Source organism: Dendrobates tinctorius, unplaced genomic scaffold (assembly GCF_039654945.1).
Source record: "Dendrobates tinctorius isolate UK_male_01 unplaced genomic scaffold, ASM3965494v1 ptg000015l, whole genome shotgun sequence".
NCBI classification, from domain to species: Eukaryota; Metazoa; Chordata; class Amphibia; order Anura; family Dendrobatidae; genus Dendrobates; species Dendrobates tinctorius.
Genome location: NW_027361683.1, coordinates 55,530,714 through 55,554,514, shown reverse-complemented (window position 1 = coordinate 55,554,514; position 23,801 = coordinate 55,530,714). Strand labels below are relative to the sequence as shown.

The following is a 23,801-nucleotide window of genomic DNA, read 5'->3' as shown; positions in this document are numbered from 1 at the left end:
CAGGGGGGGAGCAGTTGACTAAGCCCCGCCCAGCGGACCGGAGAGCGGAAGTTTACATACATCTGAACCGATATAAAAAAGGTATTTATGCATGAAAGTGCAGGGTCAGGGGGAAGCAAAAGTACTAAGAGAATCCTTATGTGACACCCAATTGAATGATATCATTATATGAGATCTCAAAAAAGGGGTGACAGATTCCCTTTAAAGAGAACCTGTCAGCAGGATTGTGCACAGTAACCTACATACAGGGTCACATCGGCGCCGTTATACTGATTATAATGATACCTTGGTTAATGAAATCCGTCTTGTGGTTGTGGTTTAATCTTTACTTTCAATTTTGAGTTAATGATATGCTCGTGATCCAGGGCGACCTGTGTGGGGGGTCTTCATGTAGTGCTCTGCTTAAGTATTCATGTGTATGGCTTATGACAGGTCACTGATTCCTCAAAGACCTGCCCCCTAGTTTACAGAATGAACAGCATGATCGCAAATCTGTTGTGCATATAACTATTTTGACTGATCTTATACTTATATTCATTAAAAAAAATCTGTTTGAAAATAGCACCGGCGGGCCATCTTGCTCCGATAGCTGCTATTGCGCAGGCACTGCGGGCACCATCTTGGAGGAAGCATCTTTATCTAGCAAGATGACACCTGCGCAATAGCAGTGATCCCCAATCACTGCTAATGCGCAGACGCCGGCGGTGCCATCTTAGAGGTGGAAAAAAAATGTTCTCGCCTGCGCAATAGCAGCTATTGGCGATCGCTAATAGCTGCTACTACGCAGGCCGCTACTGCACAGGCGCCATCAGTGCCATCTTGGAGCAGGAGATTTTTTTTCTCTAGCAAGATGGTGCCACCAGCGCCTGCGCAGTAGCAGCTATCGGATCACTGCCCGGCGCCATTTTCAAACGGATTTTTTTTTTAAGACTATAAGGATGAGATCAAACAAAATAATTATATGCACAATAGATATGCGATCATGCTGCAGCGCAGGCGCCACTGCCGGTGCCTACCTACAGAAGGTTTTTTTTCCAAGCTGCTGTGTATAATATTCATTATGCAAACTAGGGGGAAGGTCACTGAAGGATCAATGACCTGTCAGCAATCTTCATTATGAATAGCTAATCAGAGCACAACATGAAGACCTCCCACAGGTCGCCCTGGAGCACGAGCATCTCATTAACTCAAAACTGAAAATAAAGATTAGACAACAGGCACAAGATGGATTTCATCAATCATTTTATTCAGTATAACGGTGCCGACCTGACACTGTCTGTAGGTTTTTGTGCACAATCCTGCTGACAGGTTCCCTTTAAAGATTTTGTCCATTAAAAAAATACATACATATACTTGGCTGTCTCATATGTACTCCAGTTCACAGTGTGGCAGCTCCACTTCTTCCCCTGTACTTCACACAGAAGAGCATTTTTGTGTTGTCATGTGACTAGTGTTTATGTGATGAGGACTGGTTGACTACTCAGTTCAGTAGCCAAGCCAGTCCCCTTCATTGTTTCAGATGATACATAGACGGATATGTTGGCTGACTTAGCTATTGAAATGATCAGTTACCTCACGAAACGTTCTCTCGTGTAAAGCACCAGGCTATAATCTGGAGAGGGAGACATTTGGAATAATCATATAGTTGATGTATAATCTTTATAAACAGGACAAGTCCTTTAATGTTACATCATATAATCCACAAGAAATAAATTCTGAACATTTGTAATGCCAGCTACTATAGAGTTCGTATTCTTCATTTTCAGTTAAGAAAACCTTTTTCATAACATGAATCTATTTATATACTGTAGATCCCCCACATGTAAAGGAAAAAAGTCCCAGTTTTTACCCGATACCAATAGTTAGTAATTTTTAAATGTATTTCTCTATAAATTAAACAATTTTGGAAAAAACTAATCTCATTATGTTCTTCAGGTATCCATAGGTGCTATACTCATTTTCTGGACTTCTTCCATCACCGGGGGCTTATCTCCTCCTGAAGACACAGAAAATTAATGGTGTATGGAAAATATGACAGCTCTCAAAATAGCTACATTTGATAAATTGTGCTCAGTCAACATACAAATAAGAATAGATTTGAAAGTTAAGGTGAGAAATGTTGTGACCTATACATTAAAAAATACTTAAAAAGCACAATTCATTTGCATACATTTTGCCTCATTAATTGTAACTATAAATCCTAGTTAAAGTTTAATAATAGTATTCCTTATACATTTACCTTTTTGATTGATGGTTAAGACCCTCAAATACCGTTGCATATTTTGAGTAAGACAAATGTATCTAAATTCTTTTTAAACCTTTACAAAATCATAATCATCATTCTAGAGCTCAATTGAAGCAGACTGCTGGTCTTTGAGAGGAAGGGCACCGTCTACATTTGTTTCTGTTGTATTTCTAGAAAACTTACTAGTTCTTCTCATGCGCTGGATGCGTTCGGAGAGGTGCTTCCTGAATTTTTTGGTGAGGAAGCAGTAGATGATGGGGTCCAGCATGCAGTTGGTGCTCATGATGCACAGAGTTACTTGATGAGCATCATTCAAGGTTTGAAGAAATCTGCAGTCATTTTCATGCCACAATCCTAAAACGGTCAAGGTCCAGGGTCCATGAACAATATGATGTGGGACAAAGCAAATCACAAAAACACCTAGAACAGTGGCCACCATATGCACAGCACGGCGCTTCATTTCTGCACTCTGTCTGGCTTGCACTGACTGGATGACTAAAGTCTTAAAAATCACTAAATTGCACACTAAAATAAGGAGGAATATAAGAAAGAAGGCAGCAATCAAAATAAAGTTAATGGCAGCCACAGGAGTTCTGTTTTTAGTACTGTATTCTTCAAAACAGCGGGTGTTGTTCTGACCATCACTGTTTACTATCTGGTTGGTCCCAGGAATTATAAGGAAGTACAAAGAGCTAGAAAATATGAGGATCCAAACACATGCTGAGATACATTTTGCTCTGAATCTGGCAGTGGACTGGGCAGTCTCTACAGGTCTCGTAACAGCTTGATATCTGTTGTAACTGATGACTCCAAGAAAAGCAATAGAACAGTACGTGTTAATAAAAAAGAAACAGCCTGCCACATTGCAGAGAAAGTCTGGCATTACCCAATTCCCTCTATTTTTGTAATATACAATCCAGAGCGGCAGTGTCACCAAAAATAGGAGGTCAGCGACTGTTAAATTTATCATAAATATTTTAATTTCACTCAGCCTTTTAGTTGGATAAACTTTAGCAAAAACCCATAGAACGTAGCTGTTGGCAATGAATCCAATGACAAAAATAAGGCTATATGATACTGTAAAAAGGGAGTATCTGAAATCTGAATCCACTTTACACTGGTCCTGTGTACTTATGTTTTCTTGTGGAGACATGTTCCCAATAGGTAAATTCAAAGACTTCAACAGGATTTGTGTGCACCTTGAAAAGAAAAAGCAAAAATAATGAATTAGCAGTGATAATTCTAGTGTATATAGAGATATTAACAAAAACCAAACAAACATAAAATATGTACAATAAATTGGCAACATTGTTTGTCTCAAATCCGTACCTTAGCTACATGATTTCTATAGTAAAACAATGATGAGAAGTTGGTTACCTCGGTGACATCACCACTTGGATAATATTTCCCAACATTGCTTGTTCATGATGATTAAAGGTTAATTCCCACCTGATCAGGTCGGGAAGCAGAAAGAAAAACCCCGACCTGGATCATGACAGTACCCTCCTCTCAACGGGGGTTTCTCTGGATATCTGGCATGAAAGGCCCAGACCAACCGATTCGCATGTACCAATCGCACCGGAACCCATGACCGATCCTCAGGACCGTAACCCTCCAATGAACAAGATATTGAAGAGATCGACAGACCATCCGAGAGTCCACATTTCGTTCCACCTCATACTCATCTTGGCCATCCACCGAGACTGGTGGTGGAGAAGATGGAGACCTCTCAAAGGAAGACGCCAACGGTTTCAAAAGGGCTTTATGGAATACGTTTGGGATCCATAGAGATGGTGGAAGATGCAAACGGAAAGCCACAGGATTGACCACTTCCATGATCTCATAAGGACCAATGAACTTAAGCCCCAATTTAGCAGGAGGAACCATAAGTCTAATTGTTGTGAGTTCATTTTTCCCTTCACCGTTGAGGTCTGATGAACTCCCTCCTCTGGTGAAGGAAGGTAGTGAGGCTGATTACCAAACACCTGGGCATCTAGATGATGACTGGGTGGCTGGAATTGAGGACTGGATATAAGGCAGCCGACGCCCTTCTGCCTTGCTGGTGATCCTGCTGGATTCTTTGAGACCAGTCTGATTGCTGCATCTCAAAGCTAAGTTTTTCTGCTCTGCTTTGTACACTTCAGTTTTGTTTTTGTTTTGCCTTGTTTTTTTGGGAGTTCTGCCATCCCCGGCCGGGGGTGAGCTGAATTCCATTTTTGTCTCTGATCTGTTGATCTTTTGCTCTGTCTTCAGAATATACCTGAGTGCTGATTTAGTCTTTTGAAGCCTAGCGACTTCAGGGCCTGTTTTTCCTATCAGTCGGTTGGCACATTTTGGATAGGGTTTTTGTGGATGGCAGACAGCAGCTTTCCAATCCTGTCCTATTTTAGTTAGCTTGGGCTCCATCATTTGCTCAACCTATTTTTCTATCTGTGTTAGTGTTTTCATCTTGCTTCACCTTCATTATATGTTGGGGGCTGCCTATTGCTTTGGGGTCTGCTCTGGGGCAGTTTAGTTTTTCACCTTTCTGTCTTTAGGCTATGTAGTTCTCCGGCTGTGATCGAGGGGTCTAGGGCACCGTAGGAACCCCCCACGGCTACTGCTAGTTGTTGTGGATAGGTTCAGGGGTCTGCAATCCGATAGCTGCCAACCTCTCTGGTTTTTCTGGACTTAGCTAGTATTTTGTTTTTTCCTCCTTCGGTGACTCATCATAACAGAATCACCAGCCATACCGCAGATCCTAGGGTACTCAATAGCAGGAGAGAATTGTTAAAAAAAAAAAAAAAGTGTGTCAGAATTTTTTTTTTTTTTGTGCATATTTTTTCCTCTATATGTCTGAGGCCGTAGGGGGAATTTTTCTCTCAATGGAGATGAAGCAATTGTCTGATCGTGTGGAGCAGCTCGCTGCTGAAGTGCGGGGAATTTCTGCCTATCTTGCTCATTCACATGCTGCTGAACCAAAGATTCCTACTCCTGATGTGTTTTTTGGGGATCGGTCTAAATTCTTGAATTTCAAGAATAATTGTAAATTATTTTTTGCCTTGAAGCCTAACTTGTCGGGGAACTCCGCGCAGCAGGTTAAAATTGTCATCTCTTTGCTGCGTGGCGATCCCCAGGATTGGGTGTTTTCTTTTAAACCTGATGATCCTATTCTGAATAATGTGAATGCATTTTTTCAAGCCTTGGGGTTGTTGTATGATGAACCTAATGCTATTGATCAGGCTGAAAAGACCCTGTTGGCATTAAGCCAGGGTCGGGATTCGGCAGAGTTGTACTGTCAAATTCCGAAAGTGGGCGGTCCCTACTACCTGGAATGATGGTGCCTTGGCAGCCCTATTTCGGAAGGGTTTGTCAGAAACTGTAAAGGATACTATGGTGGGATTTCCTGTTCCCTCTGGTCTTGACGATTCTATGTCATTAGCCATTCAGGTGGATCGGCGTTTACGTGAACGCAAAACTACACGAGAGATGTTGCCACCTGTTGAACAAATGTCTGAACCTATGCAATGTGATAGAGTTTTGTCTAGGGCGCAACATCAGGAGTGCAGAAGGCGTAATAAGCTGTGTTTTTTTTGTGGAGATGACTCGCATATTATTTCTGTCTGCCCTAAACGAGAGAAACGTTGTGCACACACGTTTTCTGTGGGTGGTGTTCAACCTAAGTTTCTTCTGGCAATTACTCTGATCTGCTCCCTGTCCACATTTTCCGCCAATGCTTTTGTGGATTCGGGAGCAGCTCTGAACCTGATGGACTTGGATTTTGCTAAACATTGTGGATTTCCTATGACACCTCTGCGGACGCCTATCCCTTTGAGGGGTATTGATGCTACTCCTTTGGCGAAGAATAAACCTCAGTTTTGGACCCAGGTGGTAATGCGGGTCGCCCCAGACCATCAAGAAAATTGCAGATTTTTGGTGTTGCATAATTTGCATGATACCATTGTTCTGGGGTTTCCCTGGTTGCAAATCCATAATCCAGTTCTGGATTGGAAATCTTTGTCTGTGGTGAGTTGGGGTTGTCGGTGTGCCCTTAGTGCTGCTCCTGTTTTCTCCACCTCTCCCCAGTCGCATGATGTTCCTGACTATTTGGCTGACTTTTATGATGTATTTAGTGAGAATGAGTCTGCGTCTTTGCCTCCTCATAGGAGTTATGACTGTGCAATTGAGCTGAACCCGGGGTGTAAATTCCCCAAGGGTCAGCTTTTCAATTTATCTGTACCCGAGCACGAGGCTATGCGATCCTATATTAAGGAGTCATTGGAGAAGGGTCATATTAGACCATCCCCTACACCCTTAGGTGCTGTTTTTTTTTGTGGCTAAAAAGGATGGTTCATTAAGGCCTTGTATTGACTATCGTGCCCTCATCAAAATTACTGTTAAATATCAGTATCCGTTACCCCTGATTTCTGATCTATTCTCCAGAGTTAAAGGTGCTTGCTGGTTTACCAAGCTTGACCTCAGGGGGGCGTATAATCTGATTCGCATTAAGCATGGGGATGAATGGAAGACGGCGTTTAATACTCCGGAGGGACATTTTGAGTACCTGGTGATGCCTTTTGGGCTCACTAATGCCCCTTCTGTCTTCCAGTGCTTCATGAACGATATATTCCGAGACTTTGTGGATACATTTTTGATTATCTATCTGGATGCTATTTTGATCTTCTCCAAGAATTGGGACTCTCATGTGGAACATGTTCGGACTGTGTTCCGGATTTTGAGGGAGAATTCCCTGTATGTCAAGGGATCGAAATGCCTTTTTGGGGTACAGAGGATTTCATTTTTGGGATTTATTTTGTCTCCGTCAACTATTGAAATGGACCCGGCCAAGGTACAGGCCATTTATGATTGGGTTCAGCCCACTTCTTTGAAGGCCCTCCAGAAGTTTTTGGGTTTTGCTAATTTTTATCGGAAATTTATAGCTAATTTTTCTGGTATTGCCAAGCCATTGACTGATTTGACTAGGAAGGGTGCTGATGTGCTGAATTGGTCTCCGGAGGCTGTTTCTTCCTTTCAGGAGCTGAAGCGAAGATTCACTTCTGCTCCGGTTTTGCGGCAACCTGATGTCTCACTCCCGTTTCAGGTGGAGGTGGACGCTTCTGAGATTGGTGCAGGAGCGGTGTTGTCCCAAAAAGTTCCTGTGACATCTAAAATGAATCCTTGTGCTTTCTTTTCCCGAAAGTTCTCCCCATCCGAACGTAACTATGATGTGGGGAATCGGGAACTGTTGGCCATGAAATGGGCATTTGAGGAGTGGAGACATTGGTTGGAGGGAGCCAAACACCAAGTCGTGGTCCTTACTGACCACAAGAATTTGATTTACCTGGAGTCGGCCAAGCGCTTGAATCCTAGACAGGCTAGGTGGGCCTTGTTTTTCACACGTTTTGATTTTGTGGTCTCTTTTCTTCCGGGCACTAAGAATGTCAAGGCAGACGCCCTCTCTAGGAGTTTCCTTGCTGATTCTCCTGTTGTGACTAAGCCTGCTACCATCTTAGGCGAGGGGGCAGTTCTTTCTGCCATCTTGCCCGATTTGAGACGTGCTCTGGAAGAGTTTCAGGAGGACAAACCTGAGCGTTGTCCCAGTGGAAAGTTGTATGTTCCTGACCAGTGGAGGAAGAGAGTGATGTCTGAAGTTCATTGCTCTGCATTGGCTGGTCATCCAGGTATTTTTGGTACTAGAGATCTGGTGAGTCGGTCTTTTTGGTGGCCCGCCTTGTCTCATGATGTCAGGAATTTTGTGCAGTCCTGTGGGACTTGCTCCTGGTCTAAACCTTGTTCTCGCTCTAGTGGCTTGTTGATGCCTTTGCCGGTCCCCAGGAGGCCATGGACCCATATTTCAATGGATTTTATCTCTGATATGCCTGTCTCTCAGAGAATGACTGACTGTTATTTGGGTGATTTGTGATAGATTCTCTAAGATGGTCCATCTTGTACCACTCCCTAAGTTGCCATCTTCCTCTGAGTTTGTGCCCTTGTTTTTGCAACAGGTGGTTCGCTTGCACGGGATTCCTGAGAGCATTGTATCTGACAGAGGAGTTCAGTTTGTGTCTAGATTTTGGAGGACTTTCTGTTCCAAGCTGGGAATTCAGTTGTTCTTCTCCTCTGCGTTTCACCCTCAGACCAATGGGCAGACGGAGAGAACAAACGAGACTTTGGAGTCATATTTCAGATGTTTTATTTCTGCCGATCAGGATGATTGGGTTTCATTTTTGCCCTTGGCCAAATTTGCTTTAAATAATAGAGCTAGTTCTGCCACTTTGATGTCACCTTTTTTTGTAACTTTGGGTTTCACCCTCGATTTTCTTCTGCCTGCCCAGGTGTTGACACTGTGGTGGAGAGAATGCACCAGATCTGGGACCAAGTAGTGGATAAGTTGTCTCTCTCCCAGGAAAAGGCCCAGCGGTTTTCCAACCGGCGCAGGACCGTTAGTCCTCAGTTTAAGGTGGGTGATATGGTTTGGTTATCATCAAAAAATATCGCTATGAAGGTGGCTTCTCCTAAGTTTAAGCCTAGATTTATTGGACCTTACAAGATTTTGGAGATTATTAATCCGGTCTCTTTTCGGTTGGCTCTTCCTGTCACATTTAAAATTCATAATGTGTTTCATAAGTCCTTGTTGAAGAGGTTTGTTGAACCAGTAGTTCCTGTGGTGACACCTCCTGACCCTGTATTGGTTGAAGGTAGCATGGAATATGAGGTAGAGAAGATGCTGGATTCCCGTCTGGCTAGACGGAGACTCCAGTATTTGGTTAAGTGGAAGGGTTATGGTCAGGAGGATAATTCCTGGGTCTCTGCCTCTGATATTCATGCCGAAAGATTGGTGCGTGCCTTTAATCGGATCGCCGTGGTGGCATGAATGAGGGTTCGGTGACCCCTCCTCAAGGGGGAGGTACTGTTGTGAGTTCATTTTTCCCTTCACCATTGAGGTCTGATGAACTCCCTCCTCTGGTGAAGGAAGGTAGGGAGGCTGATTACCAAACGCCTGTGCAGCTAGGTGCCACTGGGTGGCTGGAATTGAGGACTGGATATAAGGCAGCCAACGCCCTTCTGCCTTGCTGGTGATCCTGCTGAATTCTTTGAGACCAGTCTGATTCCTGCATCTCAAAGCTAAGTTTTTCTGCTCTGCTTTGTACACTTCAGTATTGTTTTTGTTTTGCCTTGTTTTTTTGGGAGTTCTGCCATCCCCGGCCGGGGGTGAGCTGAATTCCATTTTTGTCTCTGATCTGTTGATCTTTTGCTCTGTCTTCAGAATATACCTGAGTGCTGATTTAGTCTTTTGAAGCCTAGCGACTTCAGGGCCTGTTTTTCCTATCAGTCGGTTGGCACATTTTGGATAGGGTTTTTGTGGATGGCAGACAGCAGCTTTCCTATCCTGTCCTATTTTAGTTAGCTTGGGCCCCATCATTTGCTCAACCTATTTTTCTATCTGTGTTAGTGTTTTCATCTTGCTTCACCTTCATTATATGTTGGGGGCTGCTGTTATGAATGAGTCACCGTAGGAGGCAAAAACAGAAATGCTAGCTAAGTCCAGAAAACCAGAGAAGTTGGCAGCTATCGGATTGCAGACCCCTGAACCTATCAACACAACTAGCAGTAGCCGTGGGGGGTTCCTACGATGCCCTAGACCCCTCGATCACAGCCGGAGGACTATATAGCCTAAAGACAGAAAGGGAAACCTAAAGTGCCCCAGAGCAGACCTCAAAGCAAAAGGCAGCCCCCAACATATAATGACTGTGAAGCAAGAAGAAAGAACACTAACACAGACAGAAAGATAGACTGAGCAAAGACGGGGCCCAAGCTAACTAGATAGGAAAGGACAGGAAGGCTGCTCTCTGCAATCCGTGAAAAACCCTATGAAAATAAGAGCCAACAGACTGACAGTGAAAAAGGCCCTGAAGACACTAGGCTTCAAAAAATTATGTCAGTACTCAGGAATATTCTGAAGACAGAGCAACCGGCAAAAGGAGATTCAGCTCACCCCAGCAGGGAATGGCAGAATCCAGAAAAGCAAGGCAAACAAAAACAAAACACAAATGCAAAAAGGCAAAGCAGAAAAATTAGCTTTAGAGGAGCAGGAATCAGACTGGTCTCCTAGAAGTCCACAGAGAAATCACCCACAGGGCAGAAGGGTGTCGGCAGCCTTATATCCAGTCCGTGACTCCACTCAGCCAGTCATCCTCATTAGGCTCAGGTGCCTGATAATCAGGCTCATTACCTTCCTTTACCAGAATAGGGAGTTCACCAGACCTCAGTGACGAAGGGGAAAATGAACTCACAACAGTACCTCCCCCTTGAGGAGGGGTCACCGAACCCTCAACCACGCCACCAGGGCGATCAGGGTGAGCCCGATGAAAGGCACGCACCAATCTTTTGGCATGAATATCAGAGGCAGAGACCCAGGAATTATCCTCCTGACCATAACCCTTCCACTTAACCAAATACTGGAGTCTCCGTCTAGCCAGACGGGAATCCAGTATTTTCTCTACCTCATATTCCATGTTACCTTCAACCAATACAGGGTCCGGAGGTGCCAGCCCAGGAACAACTGGTTCAACAAACCTCTTCAACAAGGACTTATGGAACACATTATGGATTTTAAATGTGACAGGAAGAGCCAAACGAAAAGAGACCGGATTAATAATCTCCAAAATCTTGTAAGGTCCAATAAATCTAGTCTTAAACTTAGGAGAAGCCACCTTCATAGCAATATTTTTTGATGATAACCACACCATATCACCCACTTTAAACTGGGGACCAATGGTCCTATGTCGATTGGAAAACCGCTGGGCCTTTTCCTGGGAGAGAGATAATTTATCCACCACTTGGTCCCAGATCTGGTGCATTCTCTCCACCACAGTGTCAACACCTGGGCAGGCAGAAGGCTCCACCTGCCCTGAAGAAAATCGAGGATGAAACCCAAAGTTACAAAAAAAGGTGACATCAAAGTGGCAGAACTAGCTCTATTATTTAAAGCAAATTCGGCCAAGGGCAAAAATGAAACCCAATCATCCTGATCAACGAAAATAAAACATCTCAAATACGACTCCAAGGTCTGGTTTGTTCTCTCTGTCTGCCCATTGGTCTGAGGGTGAAAAGCAGAGAAGGACAACTGAATTCCCAGCTTGGAACAGAAAGTCCTCCAAAATCTAGACACAAACTGAACTCCTCTGTCAGATACAATGTTCTCAGGAATCCCGTGCAAGCCAACCACCTGTTGCAAAAACAGGGGTACCAACTCAGAGGAAGACGGCAACTTAGGGAATGGTACAAGATGAACCATCTTAGAGAACCTATCACAAATCACCCAAATAAGTCATTCTTTGAGAGACCGGCATATCAGAGATGAAATCCATTGAAATATGGGTCCATGGCCTCCTGGGGACCGGCAAAGGCATCAACAACCCACTAGAGCGAGAACAAGATTTAGACCAGGAGCAAGTCCCACAGGACTGCACAAAATTCCTGACATCATGAGACAAGGTGGGCCACCAAAAAGAGCAACTCACCAGATCTCTAGTACCAAAAATACCTGGATGACCAGCCAATGCAGAGCAATGAACTTCAGACATCACTCTCTTCTTCCACTGGTCAGGAACATACAACTTTCCACTGGGACAACGCTCAGGTTTGTCCTCCTGGAACTCTTGCAGAGCAAGTCTCAAATCGGGCAAGATGGCAGAAAGAACTACCCCTTCGCCTAAGATGGTAGCAGGCTTGGTCACCACAGGAGAATCAGCAAAGAAGCTCCTAGAGAGGGTGTCTGCCTTGACATTCTTAGTTCCAGGAAGAAAAGAGACCACAAAATCAAAACGTGTAAAAAACAAGGCCCACCTAGCCTGTCTAGGGTTCAAGCGTTTAGCCGACTCTAGGTAAATCAAATTCTTGTGGTCAGTGAGGACCACAACTTGATGTTTAGCTCCCTCCAACCAATGTCTCCACTCCTCAAATGCCCATTTCATGGCCAACAGTTCCCGATTCCCCACATCATAGTTATGTTCAGATGGAGAGAACTTTCGGGAAAAGAAAGCACAGGGATTCATTTTAGATGTTACAGGATCCCTTTGGGACAAAACAGCTCCTGCACCAATTTCAGAAGCATCCACCTCTACCTGGAACGGGAGCGAGACATCAGGTTGCCGCAAAACCGGGGCGGAGGTAAATCTTCGCTTCAGCTCCTGAAAGGAAGCAACAGCCTCAGGAGACCAATTCAACACATCAGCACCCTTCTTAGTCAGATCAGTCAATGGCTTGGCAATACTAGAAAATTTTGCTATAAATTTCCGATAAAAATTAGCAAAACCCAAAAACTTCTGGAGGGCCTTCAAAGAAGTGGGCTGAACTCAATCATAAATGGCCTGTACCTTGGCCGGGTCCATTTCAATAGTTGACGGAGACAAAATAAATCCCAAAAATGAAATCCTCTGTACCCCAACAAGGCATTTCGATCCTTTGACATACAGGGAATTCTCCCTCAAGATCTGGAACACAGTCCGATTATGTTCCACATGAGAATCCCAATCCTTGGAGAAGATCAAAATATCATCCAGATAGATAATCAAAAATTTATCGACAAAGTCTCGGAAAATATCGTTCATGAAGCACTGGAAGACAGAAGGGGCATTAGTGAGCCCAAAAGGCATCACCAGGTACTCAAAATGTCCCTCCGGAGTATTAAACGCCGTCTTCCATTCATCCCCATGCTTAATGCGGATACGATTATATGCCCCCCTGAGGTCAAGCTTGGTAAACCAGCAAGCACCTTTAACTCTGGAGAACAGATCAAAAATCAGGGGTAACGGATACTGATATTTAACAGTAATTTTGTTGAGGGCACGATAATCAATACAAGGTCTTAATGATTCATCCTTTTTGGCTACAAAAAAAAAACGGCACCTAAGGGTGAAGAGGATGGTCTAATATGACCCTTCTCCAACGCCTCCTTAATATAGGATCGCATAGCCTCGTGCTCGGGTACAGATAAATTGAAGAGCCGACCCTTGGGAAATTTACACCCCGGGCTCAGTTCAATTGCACAGTCATAACTCCTATGAGGAGGCAAAGATGCAGACTCATTCTCACTAAATACATCATAAAAGTCCGCCAAATAGTCAGGAACATCATGCGACTGAGGAGAGGTGGAAAAAACTGGAGCCTCACTAAAGGCACACCGACAACTTCAACTCACCACAGACACAGATTTCCAATCCAAAACTGGATTATGAATTTGTAACCAGGGAAACTCCAGAACAACGGCATCATGCAGACCATGCAACACCAAAAATCTGCAATTTTCTTGGTCTGGGGTGACCCGCATGACCACCTGGGTCCAAAACTGAGGTTTATTTTTCGCCAAAGGAGTAGCATCAATCCCCCTCAAAGGGATAGGCGTCTGCAGAGGTGTCATCGGAAATCCACAACGTTTAGCAAAATCCAAGTCCATTAGGTTTAGCGCTGCTCCCGAATCCACAAAAGCCTTGGCGGAAAATGTGGACAGGGAGCAGATCAGATTAATTGCCAGAAGAAACTTAGGTTGAACACCACCAACAGAAAACGTGTGTGCAAAGCGTTTCTCTCGTTTTGGACAAACAGAAATAATATGCGAGGCATCTCCACAGAAAAAACACAGCTTTTCCCGCCTTCTGAACTCCTGACGTTGCGCCTTAGACAAAACTCTATCACATTGCATAGGTTCAGATGTCTGTTCAACCGGTGGCAACACCTCTCGTGCAATCCTGCGTTCACGTAAACGCCGATCAACCTGAATGGCTAATGACATAGAATCGTCCAGACCAGAGGGCAAAGGAAATCCCACCATAGTATCTTTTACGGCTTCTGACAAACCCTTCCGAAAGAGAGCAGCCAAGGCATTATCATTCCAGGTAGTAAGGACCGCCCACTTTCGGAACTTTTGACAGTACAACTCTGCAGAATCTCGACCCTGGTTCAATGCCAACAGGGTCTTTTCAGCCTGATCAATAGCATTAGGTTCGTCATACAACAACCCCAAGGCTTGAAAGAATGCGTTCACATTAGTCAGAATAGGATCATCTGGTTTCAAAGAAAACGCCCAATCCTGGGGATCGCCACGCAGCAAAGAGATGACAATTTTAACCTGCTGCGCGGAGCTCCCTGACGAGTTAGGCTTCAAGGCAAAAAATAATTTACAATTATTTTTGAAACTCAAAAATTTAGATCGATCCCCAAAAAATACATCAGGTGTAGGGATCTTTGGTTCAACAGCATGCGAATGAGCAAGGTAGGCGGAAATTCCCCGCACTTCCGCAGCGAGCTGCTCCACACGATCAGACAATTGCTTTATCTCCATTGAGAGAAAAAAAAAAATTCCCCCTACGGCCTCAGAGATATAGAGGAAAGAATATACACACTTTTTTTTTTTTTTTAAACACAATTCTTTCCTGCTATTGAGTACCCTAGGATCTGCGGTATGGCTGGTGATTCTGTTATGAATGAGTCACCGTAGGAGGCAAAAACAGAAATGCTAGCTAAGTCCAGAAAACCAGAGAAGTTGGCAACTATTGGATTGCAGACCCCTGAACCTATCAACACAACTAGCAGTAGCCGTGGGGGGTTCCTATGATGCCCTAGACCCCTCGATCACAGCCAGAGGACTATATAGCCTAAAGACAGAAAGGGAAATCTAAACTGCCCCAGAGCAGACCCCAAAGCAAAAGGCAGCCCCCAACATATAATGACGGTGAAGCAAGAAGAAAGAACACTAACACAGACAGAAAGATAGACTGAGCAAAGACGGGGCCCAAGCTAACTAGGTAGGAAAGGACAGGAAGGCTGCTGTCTGCAATCCATGAAAAACCCTATGAAAATAAGAGCCAACAGACTGACAGTGAAAAAGGCCCTGAAGACACTAGGCTTCAAAAAATTATGTCAGTACTCAGGAATATTCTGAAGACAGAGCAACCGGCAAAAGGAGATTCAGCTCACCCCAGCAGGGAATGGCAGAATCCAGAAAAGCAAGGCAAACAAAAACAAAACACAAATGCAAAAAGGCAAAGCAGAAAAATTAGCTTTAGAGGAGCAGGAATCAGACTGGTCTCCTAGAAGTCCACAGAGAAATCACCCGCAGGGCAGAAGGGCGTCGGCAGCCTTATATCCAGTCCGTGACTCCACTCAGCCAGTCATCATCATTAGGCTCAGGTGCCTGATAATCAGGCTCATTACCTTCCTTTACCAGAATAGGGAGTTCACCAGACCTCAGTGACGAAGGGGAAAATGAACTCACAACAGGCTGCCTATTGCTTTGGGGTCTGCTCTGGGGCAGTTTAGTTTTTCCCCTTTCTGTCTTTAGGCTATGTAGTTCTCCGGCTGTGATTGAGGGGTCTAGGCCACCGTAGGAACCCCCCACGGCTACTGCTAGTTGTTGTGGATAGGTTCAGGGGTCTGCAATCCGATAGCTGCCAACCTCTCTGGTTTTTCTGGACTTAGCTAGTATTTTGTTTTTTTCTCCTTCGGTGACTCCTCATAACAGAATCACCAGCCATACCAAAAAAAAAAAAAAAAAGTGTCAGAATTTTTTTTTGTGCATATTTTTTCCTCTATGTCTCTGAGGCCGTAGGGGGAATTTTTCTCTCAATGGAGATGAAGCAATTGTCTGATCGTGTGGAGCAGCTCGCTGCTGAAGTGCGGGGAATTTCCGCCTATCTTGCTCATTCACATGCTGCTGAACCAAAGATTCCTACTCCTGATGTGTTTTTTGGGGATCGGTCTAAATTCTTGAATTTCAAGAATAATTGTAAATTATTTTTTGCCTTGAAGCCTAACTTGTCGGGGAACTCCGCGCAGCAGTTTAAAATTGTCATCTCTTTGCTGCGCGGCGATCCCCAGGATTGGGTGTTTTCTTTTAAACCTGATGATCCTATTCTGAATAATGTGAACGCATTTTTTTCAAGCCTTGGGGTTGTTGTATGATGAACCTAATGCTATTGATCAGGCTGAAAAGACCCTGTTGGCATTAAGCCAGAGTCGGGATTCGGCAGAGTTGTACTGTCAAAAATTCCGAAAGTGGGCGGTCCTTACTACCTGGAATGATGGTGCCTTGGCAGCCCTCTTTCAGAAGGGTTTGTCAGAAACTGTAAAGGATACTATGGTGGGATTTCCTGTTCCCTCTGGTCTTGACGATTCTATGTCATTAGCCATTCAGGTGGATCGGCGTTTACGTGAACACAAAACTACACGAGAGATGTTGCCACCTGTTGAACAAATGTCTGAACCTATGCAATGTGATAGCATCTAATATTCCTGGTAGATAACCAAACCTCATCCCCTACCCGGAATACAGGCCCCACAGTCCGTCTTTTGTCAGCAAAAAAAATGTATATTTTCCCTAAAGGCCCCGTTACATGCATCAATGTCCCAGCGATCCCACCAACGATCCGTCGTGGATGGGATCGCTGGGACATAGCTGATCGCTGGTGAGCTGTCACATAGACAGACCCACCAGCGATCAGGACCAACGTGCACGCTGGTTTCCAAGGTAAACTGCGGGTAACTAATAGCAACGCGGCTCTTAGATAACCACTGTTTACATTGGAAACCAGCTCCCAGCGTCGCTGATCGCTGCTCTCCCGATGCAACACGCAGCGATGCGTGCTGGCCAGCGGGAGACCAACGATCAAAAAATGGCCCAGGACGTTCGAGCACGATCGGCGATACCCGGCAGGGGGGCCGGTCGCTGATACATGTCACACACAGCGATGTCGCTGGCGAGATCTCTGTGGCGTCACAAAATCAGCGATCTGGCTGGCGATCTCGCTGTGTGTGTCGGGGCCTTTAGCCTCCCCAATATTCTTCTGGACCTCCTTCCACACCTCCCCCAACCACCGGATAGCCAAATCTGCCCAGGGACACCCCAAATCTAATCAAGGAAATTCCCCAAAATGAGTGTGAAAACCATAATTGCAGAAAAAAGGGGAGGTGCCCGTGGACTAATTAATGCGGTTGTTAAAAGCAAATTCCGCCAAAGTAAAGAAGAGAACCAATCATCCTGCCAGGCAGCGGTCACACATCGCAAAATTTGTTCCAGAGACTGATTGGTCCTCTCAGTTTGACCATTAGTCTCCAGAGGGTAAAAAAGTCAATTAAATACCCAACTTTTTACAAAACGCCCTCCAAAACTTGGACACAAACTGTACCCCCTATCCGAGACCACATTCAAAGGCACACCATGCAGTTGCATGCTGAAACTTTAACTAGATTGTTTGTGGAACAGTTGTTCCACAAACAATCTAGATAAAGTTTCAGAATTGGGCAAGGCTGTCAAAGGCACAAAATGCGCTTGCTTACTAAATCTGTCCACAACCACCCAGATGACAGTATTACCATTAGAAGGAGGAAGATCTGTGATAAAATCCATGAAAATCCATGGACAGATAAGTCCATGGTCTATCTGGAATCTGCAAAAGCACCAATTCCCCGGCCGGTTATGGGAGTGTTTTTATGGAGGACAAAGACGACCACCAAAGCAACCTAGCGATGGCTTTACGGGTGGCCGAGATTCCAGGATGCCCACTCAGGGCCAAGTCGTGGAACTCCCAAAGCACCCTGAGACGAAACTGATCAGGCACAAAAAGCAGTACTAGTGGTTGGTCAGACCCATAGAGAGCATAAGCAGCCATGAAAAAAGCCCCTATCCTAGGAAGTTAGTTAAACCTGAGGCTACATAGTCATACAGTGACGTTTCAAATGAATAAGATGACTAAATAAATCATTACCCGTCATGTTTAAGAGGTGGAAGTAGGTGGCCCGATCCCTGAAGAAGGAAATCCACACCGAAACGTGCGTTGGGGATCGAGCCACCTGATTCCACCTCTTATGCTCTCTATGGGTCTGACCAACCACTGGTACTGCTTAGGACCAATACAACTTTGTGCACAGTTCTGTGGCGTTTTTCAATTCTGGTGGTCAGTACACTGGAGGAGCCTAGGCATCTTACTTTACCCTATCCTTAGGATATATCGTCACTTTTGAATTCTCTTTTTTTTGCCCTAAAAAAATACTGACTTGAATCTGTGACTCTTCATTATATGCCCAACATGTCTTAATGTGGAAACATGGCGCCCCTGTTATGATCTAGGGTATTTAGGTCACCTTATGATGCTCATCTACTTCTGCTAATTGTTTCTGCTCACACCTACTCTATATATATATATATATATATATATATATATATATATATATATATATATATATATATATGTTTTCTTGCATATTTATGAAATTTTTATGTCATTTTTGTAATAAATAAACGTTAGTATTTTTCCATACTAGCATAGACTCTGTTCCTCTCCTTTTTTCATTACGTTTCTAGTTTAGCAAATAGAGAGTTCTCCCGGAGCCTCTGAAGAACCATATGAAGGTGACCCATGTGAGTCTGTTTATCCGGCGAGTAGATTAAAATATTGTCCAGATAAACCACAATAAAATGCCCAATAAAGTCAGCAAAAACATAGTTAATAAAGTTCTGGAAAACTGTTGGTGCATTAATCAGACCAAAGGCATAACTAAATTCTCAAAGAGCCCCTCAGATGTGAGAAATGTAATTTTCCACTCATCCCCCACCCGTATCTGGATAAGGTTATATGCCCCTCAGAGATCCAACTTGGAAAACCATTTGGCCCCAGACAATTGATTGTATAAATGAGGAATAAGTGGGAGAGGGTACGTATTCCTCACCGTTATCTTATTTAACTCTCGAAAATAGAGGCATGGGTGCAATCCACCGTCCTTTTTCTTTACAAAAAAGAACCCCGCCGACACGGGAGAAACAGAAGGGCGAATGTGTCCTTTACAAAGACTCTCGGAGATATATTCTTTCATGGCCACTCTCTCTGAACCAGAGAGATTGTATATACAGGCCTTGGGCAATTTAGCATTAGGAACAAGGTCAATACTACAATCAAAGGGGCAGTGTGGTGCTAAAACCTCAGCCTCTTTTTCTTAAAAAACATCCTCAAAGTCCTTCAGGTACTCATAAATACCCTCCAGACTGATGGATGACACAGATACAGAAACACAGCAATTATTGGAACAATTAGGTCCCCATTTCACAATATCCCGGGACTTCCAATCAATAACCGGGTTGTGTAGTTGCAACCAGGGAAACCTTAACACCAGCCCTGCAGGAAGATTGTCCAAAATAATACATGAAATGCGCTCCTGGTGTACAGCCCCCACCTTGAGAATAAATTCTTCAGAGACAAAATGGATACCATCCTTAGTGAGGGGTGTAGAATCAATGGCCACAACATTCATGGGGGTTTCCAACCTAACTGTCCCTAACTTGCAAATGGCCACCAATTTAGAGCCAATCAGGTTCACCGACGACCCACAGTCCACAAAAGCTGAAGTGGGCGTAAAACAGTTCCTAACACCAAGTTCCACTGTAAGCAGTACTTTAATAAATGAGGCGAAATGTACCTGAGAGTCTGGGTAACCTCCTCGACAGCTACCTAGACTTAGACGTTTCCCGACACCTTGGAGGTCGAAGGACAAGAATGATAGTCCTTCTTCCAATGTCCCGGAGCACCACAGTAAAAGCAGAGTTTGTCTTCCCATCGCCGTCCCCTCTCCCTCACCTTGAAGGTGGTGGCCCCCACCTCCATGGGTTCAGCTTGAGGCACCAACTCTGACTTGACCAGAAGCAATGGAGGGGACTCCTGTTGCAGGACTCTCTCTCGTAGTCTCCGATCCATACGGACAGCCTGCATCATTGCCACCTCCAGGAAACTGGGCGGTGGATGAAGGGCCAGAGCATATTTTAGATGATCAGATAGTCCCTTCCGAAATTGACACCTGAGCGCTGAGTCATTCCAGGACACCTTGGGAGACCATCCCCTAAATTCTGCGCTTTACCACTCAGCAGAAAGCTTCCCCTGAGACAGACCACTGATCATGTCCTCCGCCAATCTGATCCGGTCATCATAAATTAATCCTAGGGCGTCAAAAAACCTATCCACAGACACTCTCTCTGGGCTCTGAGATGGTCGGGGGTAAAGAGAAGGCCCAAGACTGCGGACCTTCCCTGAGTAAAGATATATTTCCCATTCGCTGACTCTCATACCCCGAAAATTGGTGTCTAAGGGAAAACAACAAGTTACAACTTTCCCTGAACACATGGAACTTTTCCTTCTCACCAAAGAAGTTGTCAGGGAGTTTAACAGAAGGTTCAGGGAAATGCATCGCCATCCTTACTGACAGACGCCGAGGCAGCACCTCGGACAGTCTTAACTGTCTCAGCCAGCTCTCTCTGTACTTGCTGGTGGGACATAGTCAAGGCCCTATGCTCTACAGACAAATTCTGCATCATTTGTATAAGACTGGCTACTTCATCTGTCAAGGTGCGGAGCGGATCCATACCACAGAAAAAAAAAATAGACCTCCACTAGGTTAAATATTGGTCAGTGATAATGTCCTGCAATACAGGGACAGCCACCATAGGGTGAAGAATGGAGGAAACCTCAAGCAAATAATAAATAATAATCTCACCTCAAGCAAATAATAATAACCATCTTTATTTTTATATAGCACTAACATATTCCGCAGCGCTTTACAGTTTGCACGTATTATCATCACTGTCCCTGATGGGGCTCACAATCTAAATTCCCTATCAGTATGTCTTTGGAATGTGGAAACTGGAGTACCCGGAGGAAACCCACGCAAACATGGGGAGAACATACAAACTCCTTGCAGATGTTGTCCTTGGTGGGAATTGAACCCAGGACTCCAGCGCTATCCACTGAGCCACTGTACTGCCCTAAGACCTGTAGAGCTGAGCAAACACTGCTAGGGGCAGTAGAGAGGTCGTACAAGCCAAGTCAGCAACAGCCAGGAACGCAGTGTCAGAGGGGAAGGCAGGAGCAAGGTCTGAAGCAAGCCAGAGGTCAAAACGTTGGTCAGGAGCGTGGTAACAAGAGGACGAGACAAAAGCACAGGCAGTAACACACCAAAGGTCAGAGCCAGACAGAACAATCCAAAACAGGAAGGAAGACAGATGAGCAGCTCAGAAGTCAAGCCGAGTCATACACTGCGGGGAACAGTCACACAGAAAACACTAAGTCAGAGGTAGGGAAGGGGGAAAATACAAATAAGGGCAGACAGGTAACAAGGAACACACTCGGGGTATGCTAGGTCAGCTGCTCTCACCAAAGATATGAACTATCACTGACATCAGTTGCCAGCCACAGCGCAGGGAAATAGCCACCCACACACCAGAGAGAGGCAGAAAAGGTTAACCCCCGCCTGACCAGGTTGGGAAGCAGAAAGCAAACCCTGACCTGGATCATGACAGCTTTAAGAATGAACTGACACTTTGAGAGCTCATTCTGCACAGATGCCCTCCAGAGCAAGCTATCAAACTGCGGAAGCATGCTTACAGCCACCACTCTCTGTGCAGTTTACGGTGACAGTAGCTGCTCTATGCAAGCCTCTATGACTGAAAGTCAGCAGCTCAGAGTAATAAAGTTAATTTTCTCCTGGTAAATGTGCTTTCAGTTAGGCAGCTTGGCAGCATTATAATGCTATTAACCTGTAGATTAACCCTATATCAGTAGAGTAATAACATTTGGGGACCAAACAGCATGCAAAAGTTTGGGCACCCCTGGTGAAAATTACTGTTATTTTAACCAAGTTGAAGAAGAAATCATCTCTGAAATGCCTAAAGTTCTAAAGTTAAATATGACACATTTCCTACTATTTATTAAAAAAAAAAATATATATATATATATATATATATATATTTATGGCCATTTTTTACATTTTAAAAATTACAAGAAGGAAAATGGGCCGATGCAAAAGTTTAGGCACCCTTGAAGATTTATGTGCCCAAATAAACAAGGTTTCAGACTTTAATCAGCCTGTTAGGTTTATGGCTTGTTCACTATCATCATTAAGAAAAAACAGGTAATGCAAATTTCCCAGCTTTATAAAAACCCAATCTCCTCTAACCTTGTGCCAAAAAACAGCAGCCATAGGTTCTTCTAAGCAGCTGCCTAGCACTCTGAAAATGAAAATGGTATAAAATGATAGCAAAGTGTTTTCAAGTTGCCCTTTCGAAAAAGTAATTAAGAAATGGCAGAAACAGTAGAGGTCAAGATAATGTCTGGAAGACCAAGCAAAATTTGAGTGAGAGCTGCTTGTATGATTTCTAGAGAGGCAAATCAGAACCCCCATTGACTGCAAAAGACCTTCTGAAAGATTTAGCAGACTCTGGAGTGATAGTACATTGTTCTACAGTTCCGAGACACCTGCACAAATATAGGATTTATGAAAACGTCATCAGAAGAAAACCTCTCCTGTGTCCTCACCATAAAATTCAGCTTCTTAAGTATGCAAAACAACATCTAAACAAGCCTGATACATTTTGGAAGCAAAGTCCTGTTGACTGATGAGGTTAATACAGAGCTATTTGGCAACAATGATCAAAAGTATGTGTGGAGAAAAAAGGGCACAGCATTTCAGGAAAAGATCATTTCACCTTCAACTTGCTAAACTGTTCCTAATAACAGTAATTTAGACCAGGGGTGGCCAAACTGTTACATGTCGCTGTATGTAGGGAAAGGTAAAATGAAATCTCTCCAGAAGACCTCTTTTATAAAAAATACCCAAGATTTAGACTAGATGATTATGTGACATCTTTTCAATTAATTTTTTTTGTGAACAAGTAAAGAATGTGCAATTTAGATATATTGAAGAATGAGTCTGGGTTTAAAAAAGTAATTTCTATTTTTGAGAAATTCTGTTCTAAAAATCTATAAAATTCAAGCAAAGACTTAGTGTAAAAATGGATCTATCAAAGCATAGAGGAAGGGCTACTTGTAACAACTTCTAGATGGCGTAATATGGAGAGCAAAAATTAATTGCAGAAATAGTTGGAGCAGTCTTAGTTGCCCAATAAGTTATAGAAGCAATTATATACAAATAAAAGAAGCCAAATAATATATTGCAGTTTCATATATTTTAACAGCAATTAAAAGTACATATTTAACAAAATACCCTACTAATATATTGTCATAACTGTTAGTACCAGAACTATATATGACATGATGCGTTTTTTTCCTAATAAACCACAAAATGAGGTGATGACAATGAAAATATTACCTTATCTGTGATTGACTTCCAGTTTACTAAAACTGTCTTCTGTCAACTCTTGTCTCTGCTGTACTGATGTAAGATAAGTCTATTCTTTTTCTGATCATGCCACTGACAGCTGTCCTCAAACAACTAAGATGAAAATGTTTTAGGAAACAGTAGAGAACAGGAAGCCTGATAATTCTAGTTAAAAAAAATAAATAAATAAAAACAGAAGTGGTAGGACGGCATAAAAATTTCACAAATCCGGGTTTTCGTAAGAGTAGGCGAAAACAAAAGCAACCTCACCATGATCAAGTTTTGACAATAATGTTCTGGAGAGATTATAAAGTCATTCAGTAGCAAAAGGCATGTTTTTATAATACACAACAAGAACAATCCTATCAACAGGTTCAAACGAACACACTATATGGCATATTAGCTACTGAAATAGAGAATT

General features: G+C 43.7%; 1 protein-coding gene across 1 annotated transcript; it reads right to left on the bottom strand.

The window, feature by feature from the left end:
• Positions 1–1,303: 1,303 nt before the first annotated feature.
• PTAFR (platelet activating factor receptor) lies at positions 1,304–23,499 on the bottom strand. Its single transcript, XM_073562190.1, has 2 exons — positions 23,372–23,499; positions 1,304–3,444 (listed from the first exon to the last, which is right to left on the bottom strand). The coding sequence occupies exon 2, from the start codon at positions 3,396–3,398 to the stop codon at positions 2,343–2,345; it is 1,056 nt and encodes a 351-aa protein (XP_073418291.1). The 5' UTR covers positions 3,399–3,444; positions 23,372–23,499; the 3' UTR covers positions 1,304–2,342.
• Positions 23,500–23,801: the final 302 nt, after the last annotated feature.